The 27,689-nt window shown below is 42.3% G+C and overlaps 2 protein-coding genes across 9 annotated transcripts in view; one reads left to right on the forward strand and one right to left on the reverse strand.

The window, feature by feature from the left end:
* Positions 1-515: 515 nt before the first annotated feature.
* On the forward strand, positions 516-5,621 carry parapinopsina (parapinopsin a). Its single transcript, XM_020107698.2, has 5 exons — positions 516-1,194; positions 1,755-1,845; positions 1,947-2,184; positions 2,264-2,506; positions 2,634-5,621. The coding sequence occupies exons 1-5, from the start codon at positions 864-866 to the stop codon at positions 2,772-2,774; spliced, it is 1,044 nt and encodes a 347-aa protein (XP_019963257.1). The 5' UTR covers positions 516-863; the 3' UTR covers positions 2,775-5,621.
* Positions 5,569-27,689, reverse strand: part of LOC109642781 (cyclin-dependent kinase 17-like) — a 33,566-nt gene continuing 11,445 nt past the window's right edge. For 2 of the 8 annotated variants that reach the window (XM_069527670.1, XM_069527675.1), the window contains 15 exons: positions 20,439-20,572; positions 17,441-17,566; positions 12,426-12,482; positions 12,202-12,316; positions 11,978-12,072; positions 11,759-11,821; positions 11,462-11,585; positions 10,750-10,870; positions 10,097-10,194; positions 9,886-9,991; positions 9,606-9,648; positions 9,416-9,506; positions 9,256-9,333; positions 7,863-7,984; positions 5,569-6,288 (listed from right to left, as the gene is read on the reverse strand). In XM_069527670.1, the coding sequence (XP_069383771.1) occupies positions 7,881-7,984; positions 9,256-9,333; positions 9,416-9,506; positions 9,606-9,648; positions 9,886-9,991; positions 10,097-10,194; positions 10,750-10,870; positions 11,462-11,585; positions 11,759-11,821; positions 11,978-12,072; positions 12,202-12,316; positions 12,426-12,482; positions 17,441-17,566; positions 20,439-20,572 (1,355 nt within the window). In that variant the 3' untranslated portion in view covers positions 5,569-6,288; positions 7,863-7,880. Of the gene's footprint in view, positions 6,289-7,389; positions 7,438-7,839; positions 7,985-9,255; positions 9,334-9,415; positions 9,507-9,605; positions 9,649-9,885; positions 9,992-10,096; positions 10,195-10,749; positions 10,871-11,461; positions 11,586-11,758; positions 11,822-11,977; positions 12,073-12,201; positions 12,317-12,425; positions 12,483-17,440; positions 17,567-20,438; positions 20,573-24,752; positions 25,762-27,689 lie in introns of those variants that run through there. The other 6 variants (XM_069527672.1, XM_069527676.1, XR_011243339.1 and 3 more) reach the window with 5 other exon arrangements.

Here is a 27,689-nt window from a genome sequence, read left to right on the forward strand (position 1 = left end):
AACTGAAGGTTCCACATGTTCTCTATCATGTTTGGAAGGGGAGGGTGAGGTGAGGGGTATTCAGCTGCAACATGCTACTTCACCACTAAATTCCACACACTGAACCTTTAAAGAATTTGTAAGCCTAAGCACTGATGGTGAAAAAAGGGTCCCTTGCAAAGACGTATAAAAGCTTGAGTTTAAATGCTCTATACTTCGCTTCACTCTGACATCGGACCTCTTTAAAAAGTGGGGAATTAGAAACACATTGACAGGCATCCACTTTTATTTGCAGACCAACAGTCTATGCTAGATTCAAAACCAGATACCTGTCACTTACTTTGTTGTGTCCCTGAGTACGCAGAATTAAAGTGAAGCCTGATCATGCAGGGTAATTCAGTGTTTACAATAATGCTTCTGTGCCTAATTAACACACATGCATTTAACCATCCCTCCTTCATTACTCAGTGGCAGCTGTAAACCCAGCAATCATGGAAAGCGCAGCCTTAGAGGATATTAGAGAGAATTATCGCCTTCACATTCCGGATCTTCAGATTTGTTTTTTAAGAACTAAATGTCATGATATTAAGCCTCTTACTGGGCTCTCTTATTAAATGAGATCCATCTCCTATACTCTTGCATTTGTGCTGCACCCAGACAAACATGGTGCATCTGTACCTCCTGTATGCACCTGCCTCTCATTGCTTTTCTTATGTTTTATATTGTGTGAAGCACTTGCCTTTACCTGAGTACATTTCTGGACTTGGATTGGATTTGTTTTGAGCTGTTACTGGACCCCTGACACTTTATTTATTTTACCAGGAGGCAGTTGTGGCATCGGCCAGCAGCACCACTGTGTCATCCACACATCTACACCAAGCAAAATGGAGACTGTTGCCCTCCAGAGAAACTCCTCATCGTCTCACAGCTCAGACGACGCAGAGCTCCTCTCTCAGACTGGCTTCACAATACTGGCCGTTATCATGGGTGTGTTTTCTGTAGCGGGGATCATCCTCAATGTCCTGGTGGTCGTGGTGACAGTGAGACACAGACAGCTGAGGCAGCCACTCAGCTACGCGCTGGTTAACTTGGCCATATGTGACCTGGGCTGTGCTGTGTTTGGAGGTCTGCCCACCACAATGACCAGCGCCATGGGATACTTCAGTCTGGGACGTGTGGGCTGTGTGCTGGAGGGCTTTGCTGTCGCCTTTTTTGGTGAGTCTGCAACAATTTTATTTGCATGTGAGCTTGTTAGTACTTTACACACAGTTCCGTATAGCTTGCTCTAATGCTTTCAAGAAGAGAGGTTCCCAGGATAAACCTGACGGACCTCAGGAGCAATTCATTGAGCAAGAAATGTGAAAATTAAAGTTATGTTACCGAAATCCATATTTTTCAGTCATATTTGTTTTTAAGAGACTTGAAACTGTTATTTAAAAAAACCATCTGAGAAGTTTCGAGTTGGAATCATTTTTTGGTAGAACTTTTAAAAAAGTGTGAAATCTAATAATTGACACATCTTTTTTGTTAGAGGGACACAAGCCAAAAAAACGGTCTGACTTTACATTGTATTTTATATCTTTTTTTGTTTTATATAAAATTTAATTCATAAAGAGTTGAAAATACAGCTCCTATAAATTGAGGAGTATAATAACAAATTGCATAAAATGTAAATGCTCAAAATTGTACTTATATTGAATTTGTTGTTGTCATTGATTCAACTAAGTTTTGACCAAATGTATTTGAGTCTTTAATTCCACCATCTTTTCTTCCAGGTATTGCAAGTCTTTGTACAATAGGAGTTATTTCTGTTGAACGCTACATAGTGGTGTGTTATCCCATGGGTGCTGTCCTGTTCCAGACCAGGTATTTAACATCCAGATCTCACTGAGCTGCATCACACTGAGTGAACAAAAACTTTACTGCTCCACCAGCACAAACTGAATCATTCCCTCTGCTCTCCTCAGACATGCAGTTGCAGGAGTGGTGCTGTCCTGGGTCTGGTCGTTCGTGTGGAACACTCCACCTCTGTTTGGTTGGGGAAGTTATGAGCTGGAGGGAATAAAGACTTCCTGTGCCCCCAATTGGTACAATCGTGATGTTGGCAACATGTCCTACATCATCATGTACTTTTTCCTTTGTTTTGCCATACCCTTCTCCATCATCACTGTGTCCTACTCGCGTCTCTTGTGGACTCTCCGTCAGGTGAGAGACAGACATATGATGGACACAGCATATTCTTGTTGATGTCATAATAAAATGTTTGTGTATCTTGGTCTCCTAGGTGACCAAGCTGCAGGTATCTGAGGCTGGGAGGACAAATCGTGTGGAGGTGCAGGTGGCACGTATGGTGGTAGTGATGGTTTTGGCCTTCTTAGTCACCTGGCTGCCATATGCTGCCATGGCCTCGGCTGTCATCATAGACCCCAACTTCTATATTGACCCGGTGATCGCAACCATACCTGTTTATTTGGCTAAAAGCAGCACGGTCTACAACCCCATCATTTATGTTTTCATGAACAGACAGGTAACCCTTCATTATGAACACGTATACTCACATATAAAAAGAGAACGATAATAAATTCAACATATACAATCATGTATCTTCATTCCCTTGTTTTAACCATGCGTGTTTTAACCATGTGTGTTTTCAGTTTCGAGCATACGCTGTACCTACAATTTTGTGTGGCTGGAACCCATGGGCCTCAGACCCACAGATGTCTGAGGGTGAGACGACTGTCGCCACTCTCAACAAGAGCCAGAAAGTCTCATCTAAACAATCTTTAAAAGAATAAGAGTGTATAAATGCACTGTTGGCTCATCCATGAAGAAATATCAGGTCATCTGAACTCCCAACCAACTCCCTGTTTACTGGACTGTAAGTAAAGATTTATTCTCCAACGTAAGAATAATACTGAGTCTAATGTCGATGCAAGCAATGAAGGATGCTTCAAATTCTGTCCCATGTATTTATATAAGTGAAAATGCAGAAACTGAAAGCTGTGAAAATGAAAGAAACCATTACCATGAGACTCCCTGTGTGCTGAAAGTCAAAACTTTTCTTGTTTCGTGACAATGAAGACTACCCCCTGGGCTTGTTCTGTGATGAATATATTTCTGATGATGAATTATTTATACACTAAAATTTAAAATATGAATGAACATGTTTTTTCTGTTTATGAATACTTTAAAGACTCTAAGCCTAGTGTGAGCCACATCCTCATCCTGTCCTTAAGTCTTTAACTAACATAGTGTAAATTCAAATTAAAACATACAAACATTACTTTGTTCATAGGGCCAACATGTAACCTGTAACTGTATTTTCTGAATTTTTGCTTATATTCAATAAATATATAAAAATTTGGGAAATCATATAATAAACATTTGTTCCATGTTGAGACAAATTCTTTCCAAAAGTTTGAATCAACATACATAGCTGATGTTGTAATCGGTCACACTTACAGTACATTTTTCAAGGATTTATGACAAGAGAAAAAAGTACTAACAGTATTTTTTTTTTATTCTTTATTCTGTGTACACATCCCCTTTGCTTCATTAGGTCTGTGTTCAAGCATGATACACACCCACCACACACAATCAGACCTTTTTTCACTTTTATATGAGCGTTATGGCTTTCATTGATAAAAATCAAAACTTTCAGTATGTTATACTCCTTTGAAATGTGATACTTCACTCCAGCCTTTTGGATCCAGCATGTTATACAGCAAAAAAGGAAAAAACAAAAAAACAACCTGTCATCAGTTAAGTCAAGTCTCACAGTTTGATCATTCACAGTCACATCCCCCTCTCTAAATAACCACAAATCCAATCATCCTATTACCTTGGCGTTTTATTGATTACAGAAATATTGCTATGACTTTCATTAAAGAATTGCAAAGAAAAAGCCAGAATGTGAATAGCTGTATCAAACCTGTACACGTTTGTATATACAGTGAGGGATCGTCTATGTACATGCTACATACTGTCACACTCTGGGTGAATAAGTAGTCCTTCTTACAGGCACAGACGTGGGATCACTTCGCCTTTTCTGAACCCGCACCAAGAGAAAAAGCTGCACGAGTGACCCGAGGTCGGTGTCTGGGGGGGAGCAGGAGACTCTAATCTACATATTATACGGCCGAGATACAGGATACGTCAACCGATTGGTGTGTGAAACAGTTGTGTGCTTGAAGACTTGTGGTGCTTGGAGGCTGGACTGTGGTCCTGTTGTTTCTGGCAGTCTGCAACAATAAAAGCATGAAACAACAGTGTGTCTGAGTGTGAAGTACTCAAGAGGCTTCAGTGCCCAGTTAAACAGGCGATCTTAGAGTATTTACTGTACTTCATACCCTCTGGTCGAGTCAGATTTGTCAAACAAACTATCTGGTCCCAATGCTGGCAGCACATCACACTGTAGCTGTGATTCATTTAAACTGAAGGTACCGTCTCCACACTCCATTACAGGTTAATGTGGCATTTGGTGTCAGAAAATCCTGTAGTATGATGGAGTACCATCCTGAATTTAAACTGACTGGAGGCATTTCCTTTTCCAGCAGCAGCTGTTTCACATACCAACTGAAAACATCTGTGTGCTAACGTGCAAACAGGACATGGAGAGTCAAGATACAGGTAAGTCTCTGGACAGCAACATTATGGGCAAACTAACACAGAAGACCAACGGGATGATGCTGAGAAATTCTTCTTCTCCTTCACATACACTTCGGAAAAAGGATTGAAAGATTTCAAGCCATGTCCGACATATACTCCGCTCTACTTGAGGGGGGGGGCACATACGAGACCAGCTGCACCTCGCAGCATTCATAAAACGACACTAGCAATAAGTCCTGAGCTCGAGGAATGTGCAACACGTCCCCAGGCAGTTGCTGTTCCAGTGAGAACACAGTAAAGACTGAGAACAGCATCCTGGAAATATCATTGCTTCAGACAAGTAAAAATGATGGTCATATATATACAGATTTTGTTTTTAAAAGGAACAAAAAAAATAAAAACATGAGAAGGTGGGGTTTGTCAAATGGTTGATCTAAAGAGGTAAAAATCAGGTGCAAAGAGAACATCAACATCAACACCTGGTGACACAATACAACGAATCAAGACAACGTCTGAGTCAAGGCAAAAGAGGAAGGGGGTGTCTAAGAATAAGCAGGTGAGGATTTGTACACTTCCTTTACCCCTCCGTCCTTCAGTGTTGTCCTTCTTGCGTACTGAAACAGGAGCATCATTGCGGCATAGTGTTCTATATGAGGGTGTGACAAATGTAGCCATGGTCTACTACTGTGTCAGTGAGTAGCAGTGCTTTTAACTGTAGTGTGGTTGTGTCCAATACATCTGTGATTTGTTGTTTATGAATTTCTTTTTGGTTTCTCATATTGATTCTCCTTCACTCTTATATCTAGCATGAAGTTTACACCCTGCTCTGCTCGAGTGACTGATGAGGTAACGTAATAACAACCACCCTGACCTCCACTGGACAATAAGGTGCTAAAGTTTAACTCTGTAAACTCCAATGATCTACACACACTTGCGATCAAGTGTGTGTTTTTGTTTGTGTATTTGAGAGGTGTGTGTGTGTGTGTGTGTGTGTGTGTGTGTGTGTGTGTGTGTGTGTGTGTGTGTGTGTGTGTGTGTGTGTGTCCAAGAAAATAGGCGAGGATCTGGGACTGCAATATTCTGCAATATTCAGAGTTTGGATTCAGGCTGAGGCGTGTTATGAAAAAGCGTTCTACAGCTCAGTCTCTTTATGTACAACAACAGTCCAAGACAAAAACAGAAGTCACAAATGAGAGAGAACAACAGGGTTCGTTCTTTTCTTTGAATCGTGTCTCCTCTCGTACCTCCCACAGTTCAGTGATGAAGCACGATCTGTTCCAAAAAACCAGAGTCAGCACACATCATCCCAAACGCTGCCCTCCTCTGGTCAGCAATGGTAGCAGCAGCAAGGAGAATCATGTCCTCTCCCACTCTTCGTCCAGCACCATGCATGCTCTCTCATTTTTCATTTTTCCATCTTTGGGGTTGAATTCTAAGTTTTTTTTTTTGTCAAGTATGAATTATTCAGCCTTATTTCTGTGTGGGTTTTGTTTTTCAATGTGTGTGTGTGTGTGTGTGTGTGTGTGTCTGTGTGTGTGTGTGTGTCTATGGCAGGATGTGTGTCGCTCCTCCTGCGTGTGTGTGGCAGGATCAGTGAATGTATGTCTGGGAGGACAGCTCCAGGTATCACTGTCCTCTGAGCCTCAGTGCCCCCCCGGCAGCACTAAAACAACACACTCTGCCTCCTGCTCTTCCCCTGGGCTGAGAGAGACACAGAGAAAGAAAGAGAGAGAGAGAGAGAGAGAGAGAGAGAGAGAGAGAGAGAGAGGCATGTGAAAAAAATGACATTTGATTTAGACACAAACACACACCACCACACTCCTCAATAAAATGTCACTCCATGCCAGCAGCACATAATATACTCTACAAAGCCTCAAGCATTAGATACACATAAAGTAAGTCATTTGGCCAGAAAACTGAAAAATGCCCCGAGAACTTTCTGTAATGTAATTAGTTTGTCCAAAGGTTATTTACTTCAGTATAAGACAATGAATAGCAGGCATTGTCACAGAGCTAATCATTTGCTGCTCCTCAACTGATCAATTAAAAGACTGTTGCAGCTCTATAGACGTGAGCACTGATGGGCTGCTGTAATAAACTCTACTCTTCAAAGAAGGCAGGAAGAGATTTACTCCCATTCAGCATCAGGACTGATATTCTAAACACCAAACTCCCAATACGCAGTCCTGACCAATCGGGTGTCAGTCTCAGCTGTCAATCACGACGTTTCACCCGGATTTTACTGCATCAAATAACTAATCAAAACCAACATTTGAATATACATTAGTGTGTTTGATCTACCTAGAATGACAGAAACTAAAATTCAAGCAAATTTTATTAAACATGTATTTTTACTTGTTATTTTTTCCCATTATTAATTAAACCCATCCAATAACAGTCAGGATTTATGATCCATTCTGCAGCCATCCACTAGGTGGCGACCAAGATGCTTTCACTTCACACTCTTTATAAACAGTGTATGGTTATGAAATTAAACCTCCATACTCTGACGAACTCTATGGTAAACAAGTCACTGTCCATACACTTCTGTGTACCTTCAGGCCGTCAGACAATAGAGTGTTAGATACCTGTAGTATTATCACTGTCAGGAAAACACTAACACAGTACAATATTACATAACCTGTAATACTGTGTGTGTACTCTAGCTGGAGCCGAAGCTAAACCATACTTACCAGTAACAGTAACACACTGCAGTAAAACAAACACCCTTATCCATGCTGATAGAAAAGTGCATTTAAAACACACCCAAGCAAACACACACTATGCCAAACCATCACTTACAGTCTTAACAACATGCCTACATCTCTCGCTGCAGAAACCTAAACAGGACTGCAAATGAAAAGAATCAAATGACTCCCCATTCTTGAATCACATTCTTTCCCATTATGAATATACTGTTGCCCCTTTAATCCCTGAAATGAACCCTGGGAGTGGCTGACTCTGAGGAAAAGAGAGTGAGGTAAGTGAAAGTCGAGACGATGCCTGCAGGGGCGGGCCTTGAAATGTGATGGGAGACTGGCAGGAGCAAGAATGGGGAGATTTTTTTAAAAAAAGGAAAAAAAGAACAATAAAAAAGACATGAGGTCTAAATCATGTGAAATACTACGTCGTTATGGTTCAGGGGATGCAAGGACGGAGGAGAAATGCAACCTCAGCAGCAAAGATGATGTGACGGACAGAAGAAAAGTTGCAAGTAACAGCCACATAGGGAAAAAAAGAGGTGAAACTCACAGAATGAAAGAGACCGTATTTACCAGAATGGTAGGGGCCACTCAGCCAGTGGAAGTGGAGGAGAGATTGTGACTCTGAGCCCTGGGATTGGCTGCTTCTCTCTGGAAGTACTGCGAGGGTGCTGAGCCTAGCTTATGGGCCATCGCTTTTTTAGGGGTTGGGTTGGGGGGGAGCGGGTGGGTTGGGGAGGTCGGGAATATTGAAGTGTTGCGGAGGAGTTGGAGTTGGGTACACAAGGGAGACAGAAGGGATTAAGGGAAAAGATGAGCATTTGCGAAAGAGGAAAGAGCGTGGGCACCAGGAGAGAGGAGGGGAGGGGCAGTTTATCAGGAGACGACAGAGCAGCAGTGGGAAGCAGAAAGAAAGAGACACACACACACACACACACACACACACACCCAGGCTGAGACTGTGATAAACATAAAAAGACTTCATCTGAGCACATCAGGCATGCATACTTAATGAATACAGTGTTTTAAAGTAAAACTCCTGGGATGCTCTGAAACAAGGCGATGTAATTGGTTAACTTGAAGTCTTTAAATTAGCATCCTTAGAAATCTAATTGTTAAATGAAAATGTACATCAAGACTCTATAATTACATCTACTTTTAAATGACAGTGCATTAAGCAGTTTTGACCTTAGGTAGAACCTTTACTTGTACAGCTTGCTATTCAATGCTTGTTGATATTCTACATTAGTTCTTTGAGTGCATAACCAATGGCACAAGTGTAATCTGCTGCTATTAAAACTAAGAGTCTTTAGCCATGCTAACAGCTCTGTGAGGCAGGACTTAAAAGCACAGTGGTGCTTTAAGCCAAATCCTAATGCTATCATGCTAGCAGGTCAGTGAGGCTGTGCTTATAATGCTACGTTCCATTAAACATCAGAGCTTAGAATTAACAACCCCAGAGTCAGAAGTTGCGACTGGAGCGCCCCCTGAAATCGGATTTTCGACTGGGATGGTCGGAGCAACCTCACCACCCATGACTTTGAAATCCAAGATGGCCACTCCATGTAAAAAAAAAAAAAGATTTATGAAAGCTGTAGTTTTAACTGTTTATTAGCACTTCTGTCATTTATTTGTCGTACACATAGTACTGTCCAATTACTGTCTGTGGCATGTTACTATGGTGTTAGTGTGTGAAATGCTATGTAATGTACTGAACTGGTTTCGCTAACAATGTATTGCAGTGACTGGAGTTGAGGATCATTATGTAATGGACCTGGGGACAGACTGCGACACTATGTGACATTTATGACCACATGGTGGCATGAAAGAGGACACAGAAAAGACAGGGGAAAAAAACGAGAAGAGTAAGAGGACAGGGAGCAGAACCTATTCTCTATTCCTACTGGGAACTCCTCATTCCCTGCTTTTTTCCTCCCCCTCTATTCATCTACCCTGGAGGACTTACTTGACTCTGGGTAGACTGAGGATCTCTTTCCTGGATCTTTCTGGAGGTGGATGTCTTTGACGGAGAAGATGGATGCAGCTAAAATAACCACAGAGAAGTTAGTGAGACAGTGTGTAGATGACATTTGTGCATGTCCAACAGTCGGACTGTGTGTACTCACTGTCAGCTAGTGTCTGAACCTGCTCTCCAAGACTTCTAAAATATGAGTGTCTGAAAGCATCCTCAGCTGATACACGCTTCTTTGCCTCAAACTTAAGAACAGAAACACAGAGACAGTATTGTTAACCGTTTATCCAAAGTTTTGGGTACAACTTTTTCTTGTTTTTTTGTATGCAGCAATGTTCTTTTACCTGTAGGAGCATTGAGAGCAAGTCGTGGCCGTCGTTGTCTATTCTGTAATAGAAAGCAAATAGGGTTGTGGAAGAGAAATGAAGGGTGGAGTGTCAGTTTAGTCAAATGCTGACATAGGCCCTATAGAGCTGTGTAATGTTCCTGCCCTTTCAACAGAGGCAGAAATGCTTGACTACAGTTTCTCCTGAAAATCAATCCTGCATCTTATTACATCTAACATATCACAGTCACTCAATACACACACACACACAAGCACACGGACTGGTTAAATCTACACACCTTGGTGCGTGGTTGACGAGGGGTTCTGCACGGTATTGTGGGAAATTGTACGTCTTAAATTCTTCACTGGTGGTGATACCCGGCCAAGTCTCTTCAGTAGGTGTACCTGTAAGAGAGGGCGGGCAGTATACAGAGAATTACATGCACACACGTAAAAGCGTGAATGTTGCACAAGCAAACGCTCACTCAAATTGAGCTGGTGTTGTCTTACCAAGGATACGGAATATGAGGTGAAGCTCATCCTCCACAGTCGATCCAGGGAAAAGAGGTCTGCCGGTGATCATTTCATAAAAGATACAGCCCACACCCCTGGACACACGGACAGAAACAGAAGAATGTGACATCATCTAAACCTGTGTTCTAGAGTCGTATTGAGGGGCAGAGGGAGCTCAATACATAAGTGATATGTTCCACACTGTTTATATCACAAATTAAGAAAGTGCTCAAATGCTGAGAAACATTTTTTTAACATTCAACTACAAAGACACTAAAAAAAGGCAAAATAGCCAAAATTATAGTTTCTGCGGTTTTACACCCCACAACAAACCACCTAATGTAAAACACAGTACCTATTTAAAAGAGGGAACTAAATCAAGTCTCAGTCCAGAAATAATTTGCAAAGCTCTTAAAAAAAATAAAGGTGTCATAGGACTCAGTAATATTTACTGTTAAACCTTTGCATGTAAACTGCAAACTGCAGTTTGTCAACAGAGACAATGATGAACAACAAATGTGGGGAACTGGGAGGGATTAACAGTAGCACAAACAGAAATATGAAAAGGACATTAAAAAAAAAAAACCAGAAGAACTTACTTACTGTTTTTTTCCCTAAAACTGTGTGTAATTGTAAATGTGTTTGCTCACCACATGTCAATGGGTGTGGAGTACTCAGTGGAGCCTAGAAGCACATCTGGTGGTCGGTACCATAATGTCACAACTTCATTTGAGTAGGTCTTCGTAGGGACAGACTTGGCTCGGGCCAAACCTGAATTCAAACACAAAAAAAGGGGGGGACACAAAGTTACACAAATATTGCCTTATTTATTAAATGAGATGTGCACCACAGGTGAACAGGTCAATGGAATATCCTTCCAGAACTCAACATACAAGAACAAAGCTTCACATACTGAAAGAGGTCAGGACTTTGAGTTGTACCTGCATTTGTATTTTATTAACTTTCTTATTACTTATTACTGGAGTAGTATGACCAGTTGACATGTGGATATCTTTACCTACAGAGGGCAGTGTTGGGAGGTTAGTCAAGAGTGTTGTTGGGTTTAAGGAGGAGTGTTGCCTCTAGTGGCTGCTGGTGAGGCTTTCAACCTCATGCACTACATGTCTTATTAAAAAAGAAAAAAAAAAAGAAACTCCACCATAAATCTTTAAAACTAAACTAATTCTAACTTTGAGTCTTGGTTTCAACATTGTTCGTTGAAATTATAAAGCACATGTCAAAGCTGCTCAAAATTGCGAGTTAAACTGCGCCACCTCTACTCGTGAACTTCTGAAAAGTCAAACCAACACAGAAAGTTTTCAGACAATTAATAAGACTGATGTGGTCTAGTAAAAGTTTTACCAAAGTCTGCCAGTTTGAGCTCTCCCTTTTCATTGATGAGGAGGTTCTGGGGTTTGAGGTCTCTGTGGAGAACCTTCCTTCTGTGGCAGTACGCCAGACCTCTTAACAGCTGGAACAGAAAGATCTGAGGAGAGGAAAGGAGAGAAGAGGAGAGGCTAAATATTATACTAATAATAAACAACCACCCAAATTACTGTTAAGACAGAATCTTGTAACTTTTTATTTATTTCAGTTGTTTGGATTTATAGTATATTCAACATCACTTCAGTACTGACCGTTCGCATTATTCTGAATTACCTTGACATTGTGAACACTCATGATGCTCCCACAGTCATCCATGTACTGCTTCAGGTCTTTTTCCTGAGAGATAGAGGAAGGAAGGAAGGGAGGAAGGGAGGGAGGGAGGGAGGGAGGGAGGGAGGGAGGGAGGGAGGGAGGGAGGGTACAATATGTAGATTTACATTGATAATTCCTTTAAAAACACACACAATAGCCATGCGTAGTACAGGCACTCACCAGGTACTCAAACACGAGTGTCAGGCACTTGTCAGTGTGGATAATGTCATGGAGAGTGACGATGTTGGCGTGCTTCAAGTCTTTCAGAAGAGACACTAGAAGAAGGAGACACGTGAGACACTGTCAGTCAAACAAAGACAATGTGTGAGTAGAAAAATAAAACGTCTCATAGAGCAGGGAGCCACATCAGCATCGACGTAAGGTCCCAACAACAGCGTCCTGACCTTCTCGGATAGCCGTGCAGGGTGCACCCTCCTCGTGCTCCAGTCGGATCTCTTTCAGAGCCACTAAATTGTCTGTCAACTTGCTTCGACCCTTAAACACAGTAGCATAAGTCCCCTGGAGAGAAGGAAAAACACATGTGAGTGCACTTGTGAAATAAAGTATACAGAGTATTTCAAGACTTTGCCTGTTCTTTGTGTTCCGTTCACTGATTTCTTGAGCTCACCTCTCCTAGTTTGTCCAGTTTGATGTAGGTCTCAAGTTTCCCAAAGCCGATTTCAGACTAGAGAGAACAGATAGAAAACAGTTTAAAGCGCTACCATAATAAATTATCACTAAGCCACTGCTCCATTTATTTTGTCTATAATCTGATTCTTGGCTACCTCACCATACTTAAGATAACCACTCATGAATCAAATCCTCCAGGCCAAGGCTGATAGTTCAGATTTCAGTCCCAGTGCTGCTGACATTTGGCCAATAACTGCAGGGTCTGAGTCACCAGGACTTGTCATTCTCTGTGTGTGTGTGTCTGTGTTTGTGCCAAAACATGGATCAGGGCCCAACCCTCCACAAAATTTCCTTTTTTGCGTAACCCTGCTGAATCACAAACCAGAATGGCATGCAGGTGAGCGTATACCTCCACCAACAGTCCCTATCTTGTGATATTAAACAAAGTGAAAATAAACTTCCTGGATCCGCCCTCTGATCCAGGTCTGCACCAAAACTAAACGGGTTCTTCCTGGAACCACACCACACCAAGTTTTGTGGAAACCGCTCAAATATTCATTTTCAACAGGAGTGCACAGGAGTGCAGACGTACAGATGGACCGTGCATGACACCTCAAGAAATGAATTCAGATTTGTTTTAGGCTCTAGAGGATCTTGGTCACTCAATAACAACATTCAGGACACAGCATATACACACACACATCTGAATAAAATGTAATTTCATCATTTCAAGTGTCTCCTTACTGTGTCTTTTCAATGCTATAGTGTGACATCATTGTCAGTTCTGTACATACATTTCTTGGCCACAGGAAGTCAGAATATATATATTATATACTATATTATTATGGCATGAGCTCGTACACTCCAGACAGCCTAATGTGGATAAAATATCACTTCTAAACATTTTTATGGATATCCAACAGACATACTTTACATCTGTGTACGCACATTGAATTCAGAATTAATCCTGTTCTTAGTTAATAAAGGTTTAGCTGCATAATGTATGTGGCCCCTGGGTTTTCAGGTCATGAATTATAGATGGATGTAGCTATGTCAAGCTGTGATACCCACAGGCCTGCCAGTGTTTATCCCTCACGCTGACAGTTTTCCTCACTTATTTGTCTTTCTCTGTCAGGGTCTCCTCTGCCACGGTTTAACTGTATTCGTCTCTCCGAACGTACCCATCTCCCTCAATCTTGTGCTGGCCCGTCCCATCATGATGCTGATCCGAGTGCCATGCCAACGCTTGGCGGGGGAGGGACTCCAGTGACCAAGTTAGCTGATGAAGCATGTGATATCTTTAAAGCCATGCCTAACAGCCAGCATCCCGACACGCTCGGACTCATGAAGACACACTTACACGGTAAAATAAGTGTATTTGTGTGTGAGCATGTGTGGGTATGTGGACAAGTTCTAATTCTATATAACTAATTAAGAGACATAATGTGTGTGTAGTATGTGTGAAGCAACATTTTGTGGGTATTTGATTGTGTGTCCCTGTGGGCAAGAAAAAAACGTATTTGTGATGAGACATACAACCTATGCTGAAATGTAAACACACTCACCCTGCTCTCACTCACACACACACACACACAGCTTCTCCCTCCATGTTTGTGACAGGGGCTGTCAGGAGCTGTTGCTGAGCTGTGTAGCTCTTTTGACAGGGGGAGTCAGTCTCATGACCACACACACACACACACACACACACACACACACACACACACACACACACACACACACACACACACACACACACACACACACACACACACACACACACACTAAAGAAAAGTGTGGCCTCTCGCCTTTTTGAAGCATCTATAAAACAAAAGAAAGGCCCAGCTCTTCACCTCCAGCCCATTCTCTGCTTACAGAGTGCAACTGCGCTCCCTATCTGTGTACCTTACAATGCTTTTTGAAAGCGCGTGAGTGTGTGTGAGCTCATCCCTGCGTATGCTTTTGATGGCAACGGGTTCATTCCATTTCCAACGCTCCAGTGAGCTTACTCAGCAGAACTAGGTCAGGCCAAGTTTGAGTGATCAAATTAAAGCAACATAAAACCAGAAACAAAATGTGTGCTCTGTCTGAGCCCCATATAGGAACCGAGGAGACGTGTGGATAAATGGACTGACGGCAAAGGGAAGAAATGTGAGAAGAAAGATGTCTGCAAAGTGGATCGAATGTGTATCGAGAAAAATGTCGATTACCTCTTGAGCACTGAGTGGGAGAGGGAAAATGACAATGAGGAGAGGTGGCAGTAAATGGGAGGAGAGTAGAGCTCTTTAATTAACATGATGTAGCCGGCCCAGCCTTCGATCAATCAACCAGTAAACATCTTGCTCTGCGTCACCTTCTACATGTGAACCCGCTGATAACAACAGAATTTGACCAAAAGGAATGGACGTAAAATTAAGTTGAGTTACGATAATTTCAGGTTTCATCAGATAGAAAATACGTACGCAATCAGCAAGAGGGGCACATAAACTGTTGTCTAAAGACTAGTATATTATAAATGTACTTATGTCACAGTGGGGTTGAATGGGTTAGAAAAAAGTGAGCTTTGCACCTTTAAGTGTTGTGACTTGAGATAAAAATGACATCTTGTTCATTGGAAGAGTGGGTCATCCACTCATCAGGAGGGTGGTGGTTCGATCCCCGGCTGCTTCGGTTCGTGTCTTATAGCAAAACACCAAACTGCCCCTGATGGCTGCACCAGCAGTGTGTGAATGGGATGCATGATAAAGAAGCACTATATATAGAAGCGCTGTATGAATGCATGTTCGAATGGATGGATGTGACTCGTAGTGTCCAGCGCTTCCAGCGGACTTTAGAAAGGCGCTTTATAACTGCAGTCCATTTAACATTTCCTCAGCACCATGGAACACTGGATCTCATTGGACGGCTCTGTGAATAATTGATTATGAGTGGGCAGCAGCCATGAGTGAAAAGTGATACCAACCAACTTCACTTACATTACATTGGAAGCCATTCAGAGATCAGAATACACAGTTTCAGACGCGATGCACCTGTTATGCGACACCGGACACATGTTCAATGTTATGGTAACAAATGAGCCCAAAAGCCATTACATCACTGAGCTCACATTCAGTCATTAAAACTTCAGTTCATTCACTGAAAGGATGACTAAGGACATTTTTGTCTATTTGGGGAAGCTGGGGGATGAAAACTATGTTTTAATGATTTGTTATCATTTGTAACATGCTTGGGGTTGTGTTCTAACTACAGGTCCTTAAACTGTCCCATTGGACGAAACTAGGCCTCACAGTGCAACGAGTGTAACACAGTCGAAAACTTAATTCTGCTTGGTTGCACAGTTGAGCACATACCTCTGTTAAGGCCCCTTAAATTAAATCAAGCTGCATCAAAATTCACACAAGCATGGATATCATTTCCCTAAACGTGCCTGACTTTTTAAATAAAGATCCATGAATTATTCCCTGGGAAAACAGTGAAAATTGTGAAAAACATCCTATCTTGCATTGTTAGGGAAGGTGGATACAAATTCTTGAATCTGCACCAAGATTGTATTTGTGCTTCCCTGCCCCACACCACACCCTTCCACCAAGTTATGAAAATCCGCTCACTTGTTTTTGTGTTATCTTGCTTACAAACAAACCCACAAAAAACGGTCAGGGGTACAAACATAATCTCCTTAGTTGAGGTAAAGATGAGCTACTCTACATAAACTTTGCATTCCAGTAAAGGCTGGTTTAATCAGCTGCTATTTGTCTTTTCTGTAACTCCACTTTGCATATTTGTTCATCCTTGTTTAAAGCATTTTATCACGTTTTAAAACATGTCTCCCTGTCATTAGTTTCCCTCATCATGCCTCTATGCGTCTTTCCCTCTCTCCTCCCTGCTCTATGGCTCACTTCAAGGTGTCCCAGCATGAAATCCTAGTCAGGAGAGGAGCAGCAGCAGATGAGTCTGGCACTGCTGCTGAATTATTGATTCATCTATTGCATCACATCCATACAATCACCATGTCCACACACGAGCTGACAAACAACGTCAGAAAAGAAAAACTCGTTTATTTTGAGAAGACGCATAATCTCTACAGATTATCCTCTTTTTATGATCCGCCCTTACACCTATAAACCTCTCTTCTTCCCAGCAAACTTTCCTTCAAACATTCCTCCCTTTCATCTCCACGTGACTCCTGCAGAAAAGCTGTGTCATTAAATAGCTTCAAGCCGGGAGCCGGGGGCAGGGCACAGGCCTCTGTTCAATAATTACAGCAAAACTGCTTAATGGAGGTCGAATCCTTAATGCTTTCCCATAGAACTTCCAGACTTCCGGGAAATCGCGTTGTAAGTAAAATGCACCAGTAAGGCTGAGTGAATTGGATTTTTAAGAGAATGTGCATGCGAGGGGGAGAGAGTGGGGGAAAGAGAGCGGTGCACTCAGTCGTGTATGAGGGGAAACTTGAGAAATGAGTGTGAACGCAGACACAAAGGAGTGATGTGAAATAAAGGGTGAACAAGATGAAAAACCAAGAGGAGTTCTTCAGCAGCAATACAAAGGGGTGTAAAGGACATACTGCATATTCATGAATATCTGCCTATTCTTACCAATCAATCCCTTTCTGTCACCTCTTCTCTCACCCACCCCCAGTTTCATACTCATACACAGTCTTGGCCTGGATACATAATATACACTCCATCATTCATTCCCTACTGAGCCATTGTAAGCTCTATAGCATAAAGCAGTTTACAATGAGTCTATGTTTGTGTGTGTCAGTGCATATAATGGCTTTAGAGAACCATGTTAAAGGTGCACAATGGCATTCAAAGTTCACATTACTTTTGTTGCTCAACAAAGCCGAGTCAAAAGAACAGCACACACCCACCAGTGCTCAGAAAATACACATGCAAAGCAGGGATTGACAAAAAACAACAACACCAAAGTGGCGGACTGAAACTAGTTTCAGCTGCTTTGCACACATATACACAAATGCAAATACACACACAAGTGCACACACTGAGCACTGACCAGTGAAGCACGTCGTAGCCTGCGGCTCATGGGTTTGTCGAAGGGCGGGCTGTTCATTGCAAACTTCTCCAAGTAGCCCTCCGGTAGCCGGATATCAGCTGGGAGAGACAAACGCTTGTTTATGTCCTGAAACAGAGAAAATGAAGAGAGAAAGAAAGGTTTATGAGTATTTTTCATATATCAGCTTTAACTCTAATTTCTACCTAAATTATAACCAAATGACAGCAGTGACATTTTTGAGGGAGGGGTCTCCTTGAAACGTTTATTTGCACTAATACACATCTGCAGTAATTCAGCTTCATTCCATAAAATGTGCAGATATAAGAGGACATATCATAAATACAAATTAATCAAAATAAAAAGGATATGAAATGATTTAAATTTGCTGTAACATTAGCAACAATATAAAAATAATAATAAATGAAGCCAAAATAATCACTTTAAATGTTAACAGTTAAATAAGGCAGAGTTAAGTTGACTTGACATCTTAAACAATCTCAACATTAACAAGATGATTAGTATATTAACCAACCATCATTAACCCTGGAGGGACATATTTCTGAGGCAGTCGAAAGACTTGAATTTTTTTTTGGTAACTTGGCCTACTTTTGAGACCAAACCACACACGCGCTTTCTCCATCCGTCTTTCCAGGATATGAGTTTGTCAAGCGACAGCAGCTCAGTCAAATCTTTGGTTTTAGATGCCTCACTCTGCTCTTGTGAATGAACGTCAGTTACAAGGAGTCAGCAGCACGGACAAGAAGGCCACATACAAGGCCACTTCATAAAAATTCAAGGTCCAAATAGGTTGCTGGCAAGTTTCAGGCTTATTTTCAGAACACACTGTTGGCAGAGTAGAAGGTTGGTACACCGCTGGTCCCAAACTTCTCTCCACAAACTGGAACACATCTGGAGGCATTCTTCTTGTTATTAATCACGGTTGATATTGTGTTCTCCTGCACTCAAGTCTAAAGTAGCAGATTTTTCTTTCAGTGTGTGAACTGTACCAGATTGTGACGTCAGTCAGGAGCTGTGGCATCTCTTGAAAAAGTTACATTCAGTCGGCCTTCTGCTTATGATGACCTTACTTTTACACCTTATTTTTGAGACCTTGTACTTTTACTACACAGCGAATGTAAAATGAATACCAGGGACCAAACCACTCCACATCAGCTGGAATAACTTTCATTTCCTCATCCTTGCTGGAATGCAACTGTGTGCTGCTACTTTTCCCACAATGCATCCCTCCTATATGCTATCCATGTAGGACGTGTTCACTGGCAAGGTGCTAGTCACATGTTGTTTCCATGGCAGCAGCTTCTGGCCCAGTCCCAACCGCCCCACAGTACATACCCTACATGTGTGTGTGCGTGATCATGAGTGTGTTTACATCTGAATGTTAGTGGGACCATAGAGGAGTGTGTGTTTCCGTAAAGATAAAAGGCTGAGGGATTTCACGCCTGAGACGGTTTTATCTGAGCTCATTGGCTACAATAACAACATGCAGCATTACATATGAGCACATTGAGAAAAATACAACATAACCTGCAGACCTTTGTATAATTTATACATTTTTAAGCTTCACTGAGCATCTGATTCACAAAAGAGTAAAATACAAAACAGTTAGGAACAACAGACTAAACCTGCAAATAGCTGCCACAAAAATAATAACTCTCTCACAAATCATTAATATTTCATGCAACTCATAATACTAGTGACCTCAGATGTGCAACAACAGATATTCACACAAGTGCACTCTCCATGCTAGTTTTCAAAAGGACAACAATGGACACAAGTTGACAAAAACACTGACACTCATGCCCTCTTATCCACGGGCACGGACTGAATAAAGACCCACATATAAAAACATGTGTCCCCGTACTCACAAAGCAGAACAGCTCTAGTAGCTCCCTCATTGTCCTCCTTAAACGTGTCTTTCTGTACAGTCACACACATGCGCTTTCAACGATGCATGTCTCTGACCTGCCACATGACTGCACACACACACTGACGGAGAGAGAGCAGGAGAGAGAGCAGGAGAGAGAGAGGAAGAGGGAGGCTGGCACTGTTGTAGAGTGCCATCCACATGCTCAAAGGAGGAGGAGGAGGAGGGGAACGCATGAGCAGAGGAGAGAGGAATGGACAGATTCCTGAGGGGAGAAAGGCAGAAGGGGGGAAGGGGTGAACAGAGGGGGATGGCTGAGAGGAAACACAGCTCTCTCCCGCCATTCATTTTGTCCTCCACGTCTCCCTCCTCTGTCTTATCATCCCCAGAGCTCTGTTATTCCGGTTTCTCCTCTTTCTTTGCCATACCAATAATTAGTCCTACATCCATAATTACTGTCTCACCCCGGCATTTTCCTCCCCCCTTCTCCTCTTTCCCCCTCTGTGTGGTAAACATGGTCTAAATTAGTCCCTTCCACTGTTCACAGCAGTCAGAGGCAGCAGCCTGTGTGTCCAGAGGCATTTCCCGTAACACTGCTGCGCTCATCACTCTGCGACTCCTTCAAAACACACGCGCGCACAATAAAGAGTGCGTGCATGAAAATAAAAGGCAAAGGTGCACTCACACAGACATGCAACTTCATGTACGTTAAACATGATGGTCTCCGATTTTGGAACCCACTGTGTTCACAATTCAGCCGCATCATTAAACTCAATAATTGATTTTAGTGGATATCTGCAGTAAGCTGAAGCTAGTGAATGGACCTGTGTGATTTATCGGTCAAGCGCTACCATCTGGCAGACTGAATAGTCCCCTTAGCATTTCCTATGAACTGAGTAATGAACAGTGAAGGAGTGAGTGTTTTGAGACTGGACCCAAGAGTAATTTGGGAGGTCAGTGTTGAATATCAGTGAATAATGTTGTGTCCATGTGACTTTCCTCTGGTTAGATACAGTATATAACTGCACTATGTCTGGTGTGTGTGTGTGTGTGTGTGTGTGTGTGTGTGTGTGTGTGTGTGTGTGTGTGTGTGTGTGTCCTGGCTTTCCATACTTCATTAGAGATGCGCCGATGGTGGTTGTTCCTCATGCGAACCCTGACCGGACTCTGCACCTCATCAGAAGACGTCCCAGACGCCTGGTCGCTCTCTCCATCTGAACCCATCTTCACATTCTCATGGACGATACCTAGAAAACACACACAGACACAAACACACACAGTGTTATTATCTGGACTTACTCTCTGTGAAATTGAACTACTGGAGAAACCAAACCTGAGCTGAACATTTAATGTCGTTCTTTAATATTCTACAAAACAGATCATTTGGAAAGTGTTTTCATTGTAATGACACTGACGCTCTTTCACTCTTGAGTATTCTCGTCCTCTGTTTGCCTTTCCATGTGCTCATGTGAGGCCTTTTGTCTTTCTCACATTCACCCCTCTGTGACAGCCATAGCAGGGTCCCAATCCCCAGAATATGAATTGTACCACCAACACAGGGGCGTAAGCCGAGTGCAGATTTCAGATCGATATTACCCTGCATGCGATGGGAGCTTTCCCATCTCTGCCTGCCAGTGCACCACACACACGCACACACACGCACGCACACACACACACACACACACACCCCTCAGTCCACCCTAGAATCCATCTGATTAATGAGTCACGGTGCTGCAGACAAGACTGCCTCCTTCACTGGTGAGTGAGTAAATGTGGGGGAGGGTAACTCTTCGGGTTTGGTTTCATTGATGCCTGACAGCTCTCAAGTCTGGGTCATGTGCAGCACATACAGTAAGTGTGAGTGGGTGTGTGGGGGAATCTGACGACAGATACAGTACATCCAAAGGGACTTTTATAACCGTGAGGACAAAAATGGAGGTCCTGATGTGTGACAGGTTTTTAAAGGTTGAATCTAGAGTTACATTAGGTTTTGTTTAGGGTTAGGAGGAAGAGTTAGGTCTAGATTATTAGTTATGATAGTCGAAGTTCAGGTGTGAGGAATGTATGACGTTTTGTTTCTGTTTGGTTTGTATTCGGTACAGAGGGACTTGGCAGATGTCAAAGCTAACCCCCAAATGTTAGCTACATCCTAATTAACCATTACATCCTACTTTACCATCATCTACTGTGTACACGTTAAACAGCCGCCATCAGCAGAGGAGAGGGAGATGAAAGGGAGATAAAGGGGAAGATTGGGGAGGATGGTTTTGATGAGAAGAAGTGATGAACTGGAAAGAAAGATAAGTCCCTTGAGTGACTCTGACACCTCAGCCTCAGGACAGAAAATGAGGGCCAGACAGGTAACGCAATTTATCATAGAGCACAGAGCGGAGTAATAACACCTGAGGTTGATTCCAGGTCATGCGTGTGAGGCCCCTTTATGTGGGAATGGGCAGGTTTTCAGAAAAGATCACTGGTTTCTACTGAATAAAAAATATAAAAGCTGCAATGTGGACAAAATAAAGCAACCTGTCTTGGCATTCTTATGACCTATAAATACTGCAAAAAGACAATAAGCACTGCTAAAAGCATGGACGGAAAATATTTGTAATGAATGCACCATATAATTATCCTCGATTTCAAGCCTATACTGCAAGAGGAACGGAGGAGGATAGGAGAGCAGAGGTGCCTGGTACAGATGTAAGATAACACTACCCACATTTCATCTGTTTTACATCTTCAGTTCATTTTCAGTTGATCTTGATATGTTTTGTTTTTAATTTCTTTTTTCAGTTGAGGACATTTTCAGGGATCAAAATGAGAAATGGAGAAGAGAGTGACGCGGAGGAGTAGATTAGTAATCTTACTGTCATTTTATGTTGTTTATCTGACTATGCTGTTCTCTAAACAAATATAATATCATTTCAGTAAAGGTTCCTCTGTTGGCCAATCATTCAAGTCAGTGTTGAAGACAAAATTTACTTGGCCTTGCAGGAGATTCTTCAAAATTGGAACCAGAGCAGCCGAGATTCTCACGGCACAGATTCAAATACAGCAGATTTGGTGTGAGAGAATTTTTGACCATCCTCATACAGTAAATCTGTTCACCATGAAAAGAGAACAGCCCGACTCATTCCACAGATACTCCCTTTTCTCCAAGCAGTATCCAAGGTCAGGTTATAGATAAAGGGCCAACTAGCAGTGTCTACTCTCATGGATTTTCAGACCTAATTCAGATGCCAGAGAGAGAGGCATCAACTCCAACTCTTTTGCGTATTCCATCAGTAGCTAAATGTAAAGGTTATGTATGCATGCTTTTCGTGGATGCGCTGTTAAGATGGTTGACGCAAGGTGAGGGAGATAAATTGGGATGCTGTGGGAAACATCTTCAGACTTGGGGGTGACAATTGTTCATGTTACTCTGTTGGCGTTGGTATATTGTTCCACCTTCCGGTCTCCTTGATGCTTCAAGCCTACATTTAAATCTTCTGCTGCTGCCCGAGTTCTCCTTTCACCAGCTTCCAGAAAACTTCCATCACACATGGCATTATTGATATGTCAACTTGAAATTTTAACTCGTCAAAAATCTATTGTTGATATCTACAATTTTGCTATTTCTGCCACTGATGAAATGTTGAATCAAATTAAATTAAAAACCATGCATCCTCTGGCAGGATAACTTTCTGAAAATTAGGAACCTAATGATGACTTACTGTGAATTAAAACCTTCCATCAACAGACGTTTTCTTACCAACAAACAGTCAAACTACATCTGTCCATTAGTCCAGCTATCTGTTGACAAAAGCAGCATGTTCTCATTAGAAAAACACAACTAAAACACAATCCATCTGTCTAAATGCTCAGTACACCAACCAGTCTGATGCCTGAGGCCTGTGGCCTCAAATCCAGACACAGATCACTGGACTGGTGAATGCATAAAGAACAGCTTGGTAAGAAAACTGAGCAGTGAGTCGTGATATCAGAAATCAGCCCTCACAACCCTGATGGTGAAACACTAAACTCAAGATAACAAACACCAGAGCGAGGGGAAACTGATCCAGGATACCTACATTCTGACAGACGCACATATATGACCACACACACCCACGAGCAGTGAGTATCCAGTACTGCTGTTATGTCACAGCTCTTTCTCACTTTCAGAGATGTCGGGAGTTTGTCTGTTAGTGTAAACAGCGAGGCGGATGCGGGCGCATGACACATGAGGACTGACCTGGGAGGAAAATTCAAATGCCAATATGTCAATGTTAGGGAGTAAAATAATTCCTAAAATGTAATTGACAACTAAAATGACAACTAAGTGTGATTGAGGCTTTATATCTTACAGTTTAAACTCACATGTCTGTGAAAGGCTCATATCAGGCCAATTTTTATTAGTCAACTGATAAATCGGGCGAGCTCTGCTACACACACAATGACACACACAATGACACACACAAACATATCTTAATCTCTCAGGACACTCTCTCCCAGTCCTCTGCAGGCTCTCTCTGTTCCATTTTCATAGCAGACTAAGGGCAGACAGTAAGTTTCATGAGTTACACCTGGCTCTGGAGCCCGGCTGGCCTACTTCAGGTTGCTGACTCTCCGCTAACAGGTCTTGAAGAGTAAATGCGCTGCTTTTAGAACTATCCTTACCTCATTCAACTCTGAGCTGGAAATCCACCTCAGGAAATGATTGAAAAGCCAATGGAGGGGTTGTTGAAAGAAGTAAAGTCAGTGTAAGACTCACTTCAAGAGCTTTTCAAAGAGTAATGGAAATCTTTTTTTTTTTTTGACCAAAGCTCTCACTCCACAAGGCTCACTTATAGGCTTTGAACTTTTCTTTTCTATTTCTTAGGCCAATTTCTCAAACTGCTTGTAATGTAAGCACAGCACATCGCACTGTCTGGCACATTTGTGTGTGAGTGGTAGGCATACAGATAGTGCAGTCACTGTGCTGAAAGGCAAATTAATAAAAAATTCAAAAGAAGAAGAACTTGATGGCCTCTTCGCTTCTCTGAGGAGTTCATGGGTTTCCTGAAGTTACCCACATTTACTCACATGCAAGCACACACACACACACACACACAAATGTTGAAATTAATAGCCAAAGATGTTCATAGTTGCAGATCAGGAGATTCTGACTGAAAAATAACAATCTATATCTTGTATCTGATGAAACCTGAGGACAGTTTGATCTTAACTTCATATTTCCATATATACAGACATATTACATGTGTTAATACAATGAGAATACAATTATTCTAAGACATTATGACACAAACTAGAATAAATTTGTGTTTCATCTATTGAACAATTTTTTAACCTAAATAGCTTAAACTGTATATACAGTATATGAAAACTGCTGTTGTGCAGATGGAAGATCAGGATGCAGATGAACTTGATGATGACAATGATGAGACTCACCGATACGGATTCCCGGAGGACGACGTGAGTCTAGCACTCGAAGCATGCGGAAGGGCGACAGCCTCAGCGGGGTGTCTCTCTCTCCCATTCTCACGCCCTCTCCCACTCTAGGGTCCTCCACCCTGGTTTCTCCCACTTTGGTGGGAGCATGAGCGGGGCACCCTTGGGGGTTGCCCGACGTATCCATCATTCCAGAGGATTCAAAGAGCTACAGCCAAGAGGTTTGTATAAAAACCTCAAAAATACATTTCGTCAAGAGATTTTTCAAGAAATTAAGGCCTTTTCAATGAGTCAAGATCATTTCAGTTCAGTTGACCTGTCGGGGGGGGTAACAAGCACCTATCACTAATTATGGATCAAATCTATCCTTCACGCTGCCTCCTTCACTCCAGTAGAACCATATGCGCAGGTCTTACATTTGGAGGACAGTGCAGGCACACGAAGCACAATACAAACAACTCCCTTGGCTGCTACTCCACTTTAACTGACTATCTCTCTTTCTCTCTCTCTCTCCCTGAAGACACTCCCTCTCTTTCTTGCTCTTCCTCTCTCCGCAGTCACACTCTGCTTGCTGACTAAGGAAGGTCAAACACTGTGCAGGTACAGGCAAAATGCTGCAGACACTGTCCAAACACGCGCCGGCTGAAAACTGTTACACACAACACTTGTCTCTAAATAACAGGTGTCGTATCTCCATCCTTTTGATTCCTCACAAAAACACAACGCACAAGCACAGGGATGCAAAACTCTCCCTCCAGGAAGTAAAACACTGTCATCTGCCCACTCTTTGGCTATCTGACTCCCGGCTCCTCCTTTCACGCTTTCTCTCTGGTTTGTCCTTTACAGTGTCTTCTTTCTCTCCTCCTCTTTCAGATCTCCTCCTTCTGTTATTCAGCACACCACTCTGTTCAGTCTGGCAGTCGTAGCGCTCTCCCCTCGCTCCACTCCCGTCTCTCGGCTGCTCCCTTCTTGCCTCTGGCGCCCCTATCAGTGTTTTCAGTGTTGTTGGTCGTCCTGCTCCCTCCCTTCACCTTGCGATTAGTCTCCTCCCTCTTATATGATGCCAATATCTCTCTCTCTATCTCTCTCCCTCTCTCCCTCCCTCCCTCGTTCTTCCCATCTCGGTCTGGTTCAGGAGATGGTGTTAAATATACAGTACAGTCCTGCTCTTTATTTTTTTTATTCAGGAGCCAATGACAACATTTTCTGCCTGATCAGCCTCTTTCTTTCACTCAGTCTCTATCGCTCCATCTCGTTTGCCTGCTCTCTCTCTCTCTAGTTCCTTCCGTCCTCCACAGCCTCTACCTCCTCGTCCTAATCACACTCTAGCACAGAAATTGAAACCCTGAGTGACGCCTCTGGCATCCTGAGCTCCCATCTCATCCCTCTCGTACCTTCTCCCTCTACCTTGCTCTTTCCATCTCCGTCCTTCCCTGTGGGCCTGAAGCCAAGGCCATTATTCATCCTCGCTCCCCGCACACATACACAAGTGCTCCCCTTGCGTGTGCCATCGCACATTCTTACTGGACATGCCCATCAAGACTGCACACATGCAGTTTGTAACATACAATGCCTTGTTATAGATTACACCAGCGACCAGAACAAGAATCAGTTCAAATGAGCTTCAGCTCAACCAACATCAACTATATAATCAATAATACGGTAAATAATATAATAAAATAAAGTGAAGGAAACACTTGCGATGTGTGCATTTTTATTTTTGATACTTTTAGTTTATTCTGTAGTTGACACATCCATCCATTATATAGAGGTAGCGCTTATACTTCCAGGGTTGAAGGGGCGTTAGCTGTGGCCAATCCCAGTTGACATTCGTTGAGGGGGGCAAACCCTGGACAGGTTGCTAGTGTATCGTAGGGCCTACATACAGAGAATAAAAATCTTAACTTAACCCAAGTCTGCATGTGTTTGGAATGTGGGAGGAAGCCGGAGTACCTGGAGAAAAGCCACACAAGCATGGAGAGGACATACTACGGATTCCTGCCAAGCTGCGATCCGCACTGAGAACCTTCTTGTTTCATGGGAAAATGTGAATCTTTTATTCAGAAGATTATGGTAGTGGGGATGTATTTTGGGAAACACAGATGGTGCAAAAGAAGACAAAGAACGATGCAACTGTATCAGTTTTTGAGACATGCATGTGTATTTTATATTAAAATCCCACGACCACCAGAGCTGCATGCATATTTTCAAAGGTTTGCCATAAAACGGACCTTGCCGCCAGAGAAACTTAAACTGACAAAATATCAGCATGATAGATTATTAAATGCCATCTTTCCCCACAATAATCTCAAGAATTGTCACATTAAAATAAATGTGTTCAGTTACTGCAACATAAAACCTGACCTCTCCCTTCATGTCAATAACCAGGTTGTCTCATAGGCTTTCACTATTAAAACACAGAGGCTAACACGCCCTGCATGTCAATAAAGATGCACTTATACATAACCAGACTTGGCAGCAGCCACAATGTGATGGTACAATTGACTTAGAAAAGTACATATGTGAGCTCATCGCCATTCTCTTTACTCAGCACATCTTGAAAACATCTTTATATTCAAATAAATATTTGAGAGGACTACAAGCATGCTGTATTTATTTATTATCTAAAACCAACATGACACTTGTTTCTGCCTCATTACTTTAAGTTGGATTCAAGTAAAGAGTAATAGCCATTGAGAGTGCATTGACAGACATATATTGATGTAGAGTGCTGCATCCTTGACTTTCATGCTGTGTAAAATGTCAAGGACAAAAGCTCAGAGCTCATCCCTTCACCTATCACTGTCTCCCTGTCTCTTTATGTTCACATGCGGCTGTAGGCCAAAGATATCTCTCTTGCTCTATATGGCCTCCTCCACACAGCTTTTCACTTCTTTCAAGGTCTCATTCACTGTCACCGTTTCGTGTTTTAACATC

The sequence above is a fragment of the Paralichthys olivaceus genome, chromosome 6 (genome assembly GCF_024713975.1).
Source record: "Paralichthys olivaceus isolate ysfri-2021 chromosome 6, ASM2471397v2, whole genome shotgun sequence".
Classification (NCBI taxonomy): Eukaryota; Metazoa; Chordata; class Actinopteri; order Pleuronectiformes; family Paralichthyidae; genus Paralichthys; species Paralichthys olivaceus.

Bases quoted from the DNA above. Each gene is read 5' to 3' on its own strand.
- parapinopsina (XM_020107698.2), top strand. From the start codon at position 864: ATGGAGACTGTTGCCCTCCAGAGAAACTCCTCATCGTCTCACAGCTCA. The intron at 1,195-1,754 runs GTGAGTCTGCAA...CTTTTCTTCCAG, and splicing joins CTTTGCTGTCGCCTTTTTTG to GTATTGCAAGTCTTTGTACA. The intron at 2,507-2,633 runs GTAACCCTTCAT...GTGTGTTTTCAG, and splicing joins ATGTTTTCATGAACAGACAG to TTTCGAGCATACGCTGTACC.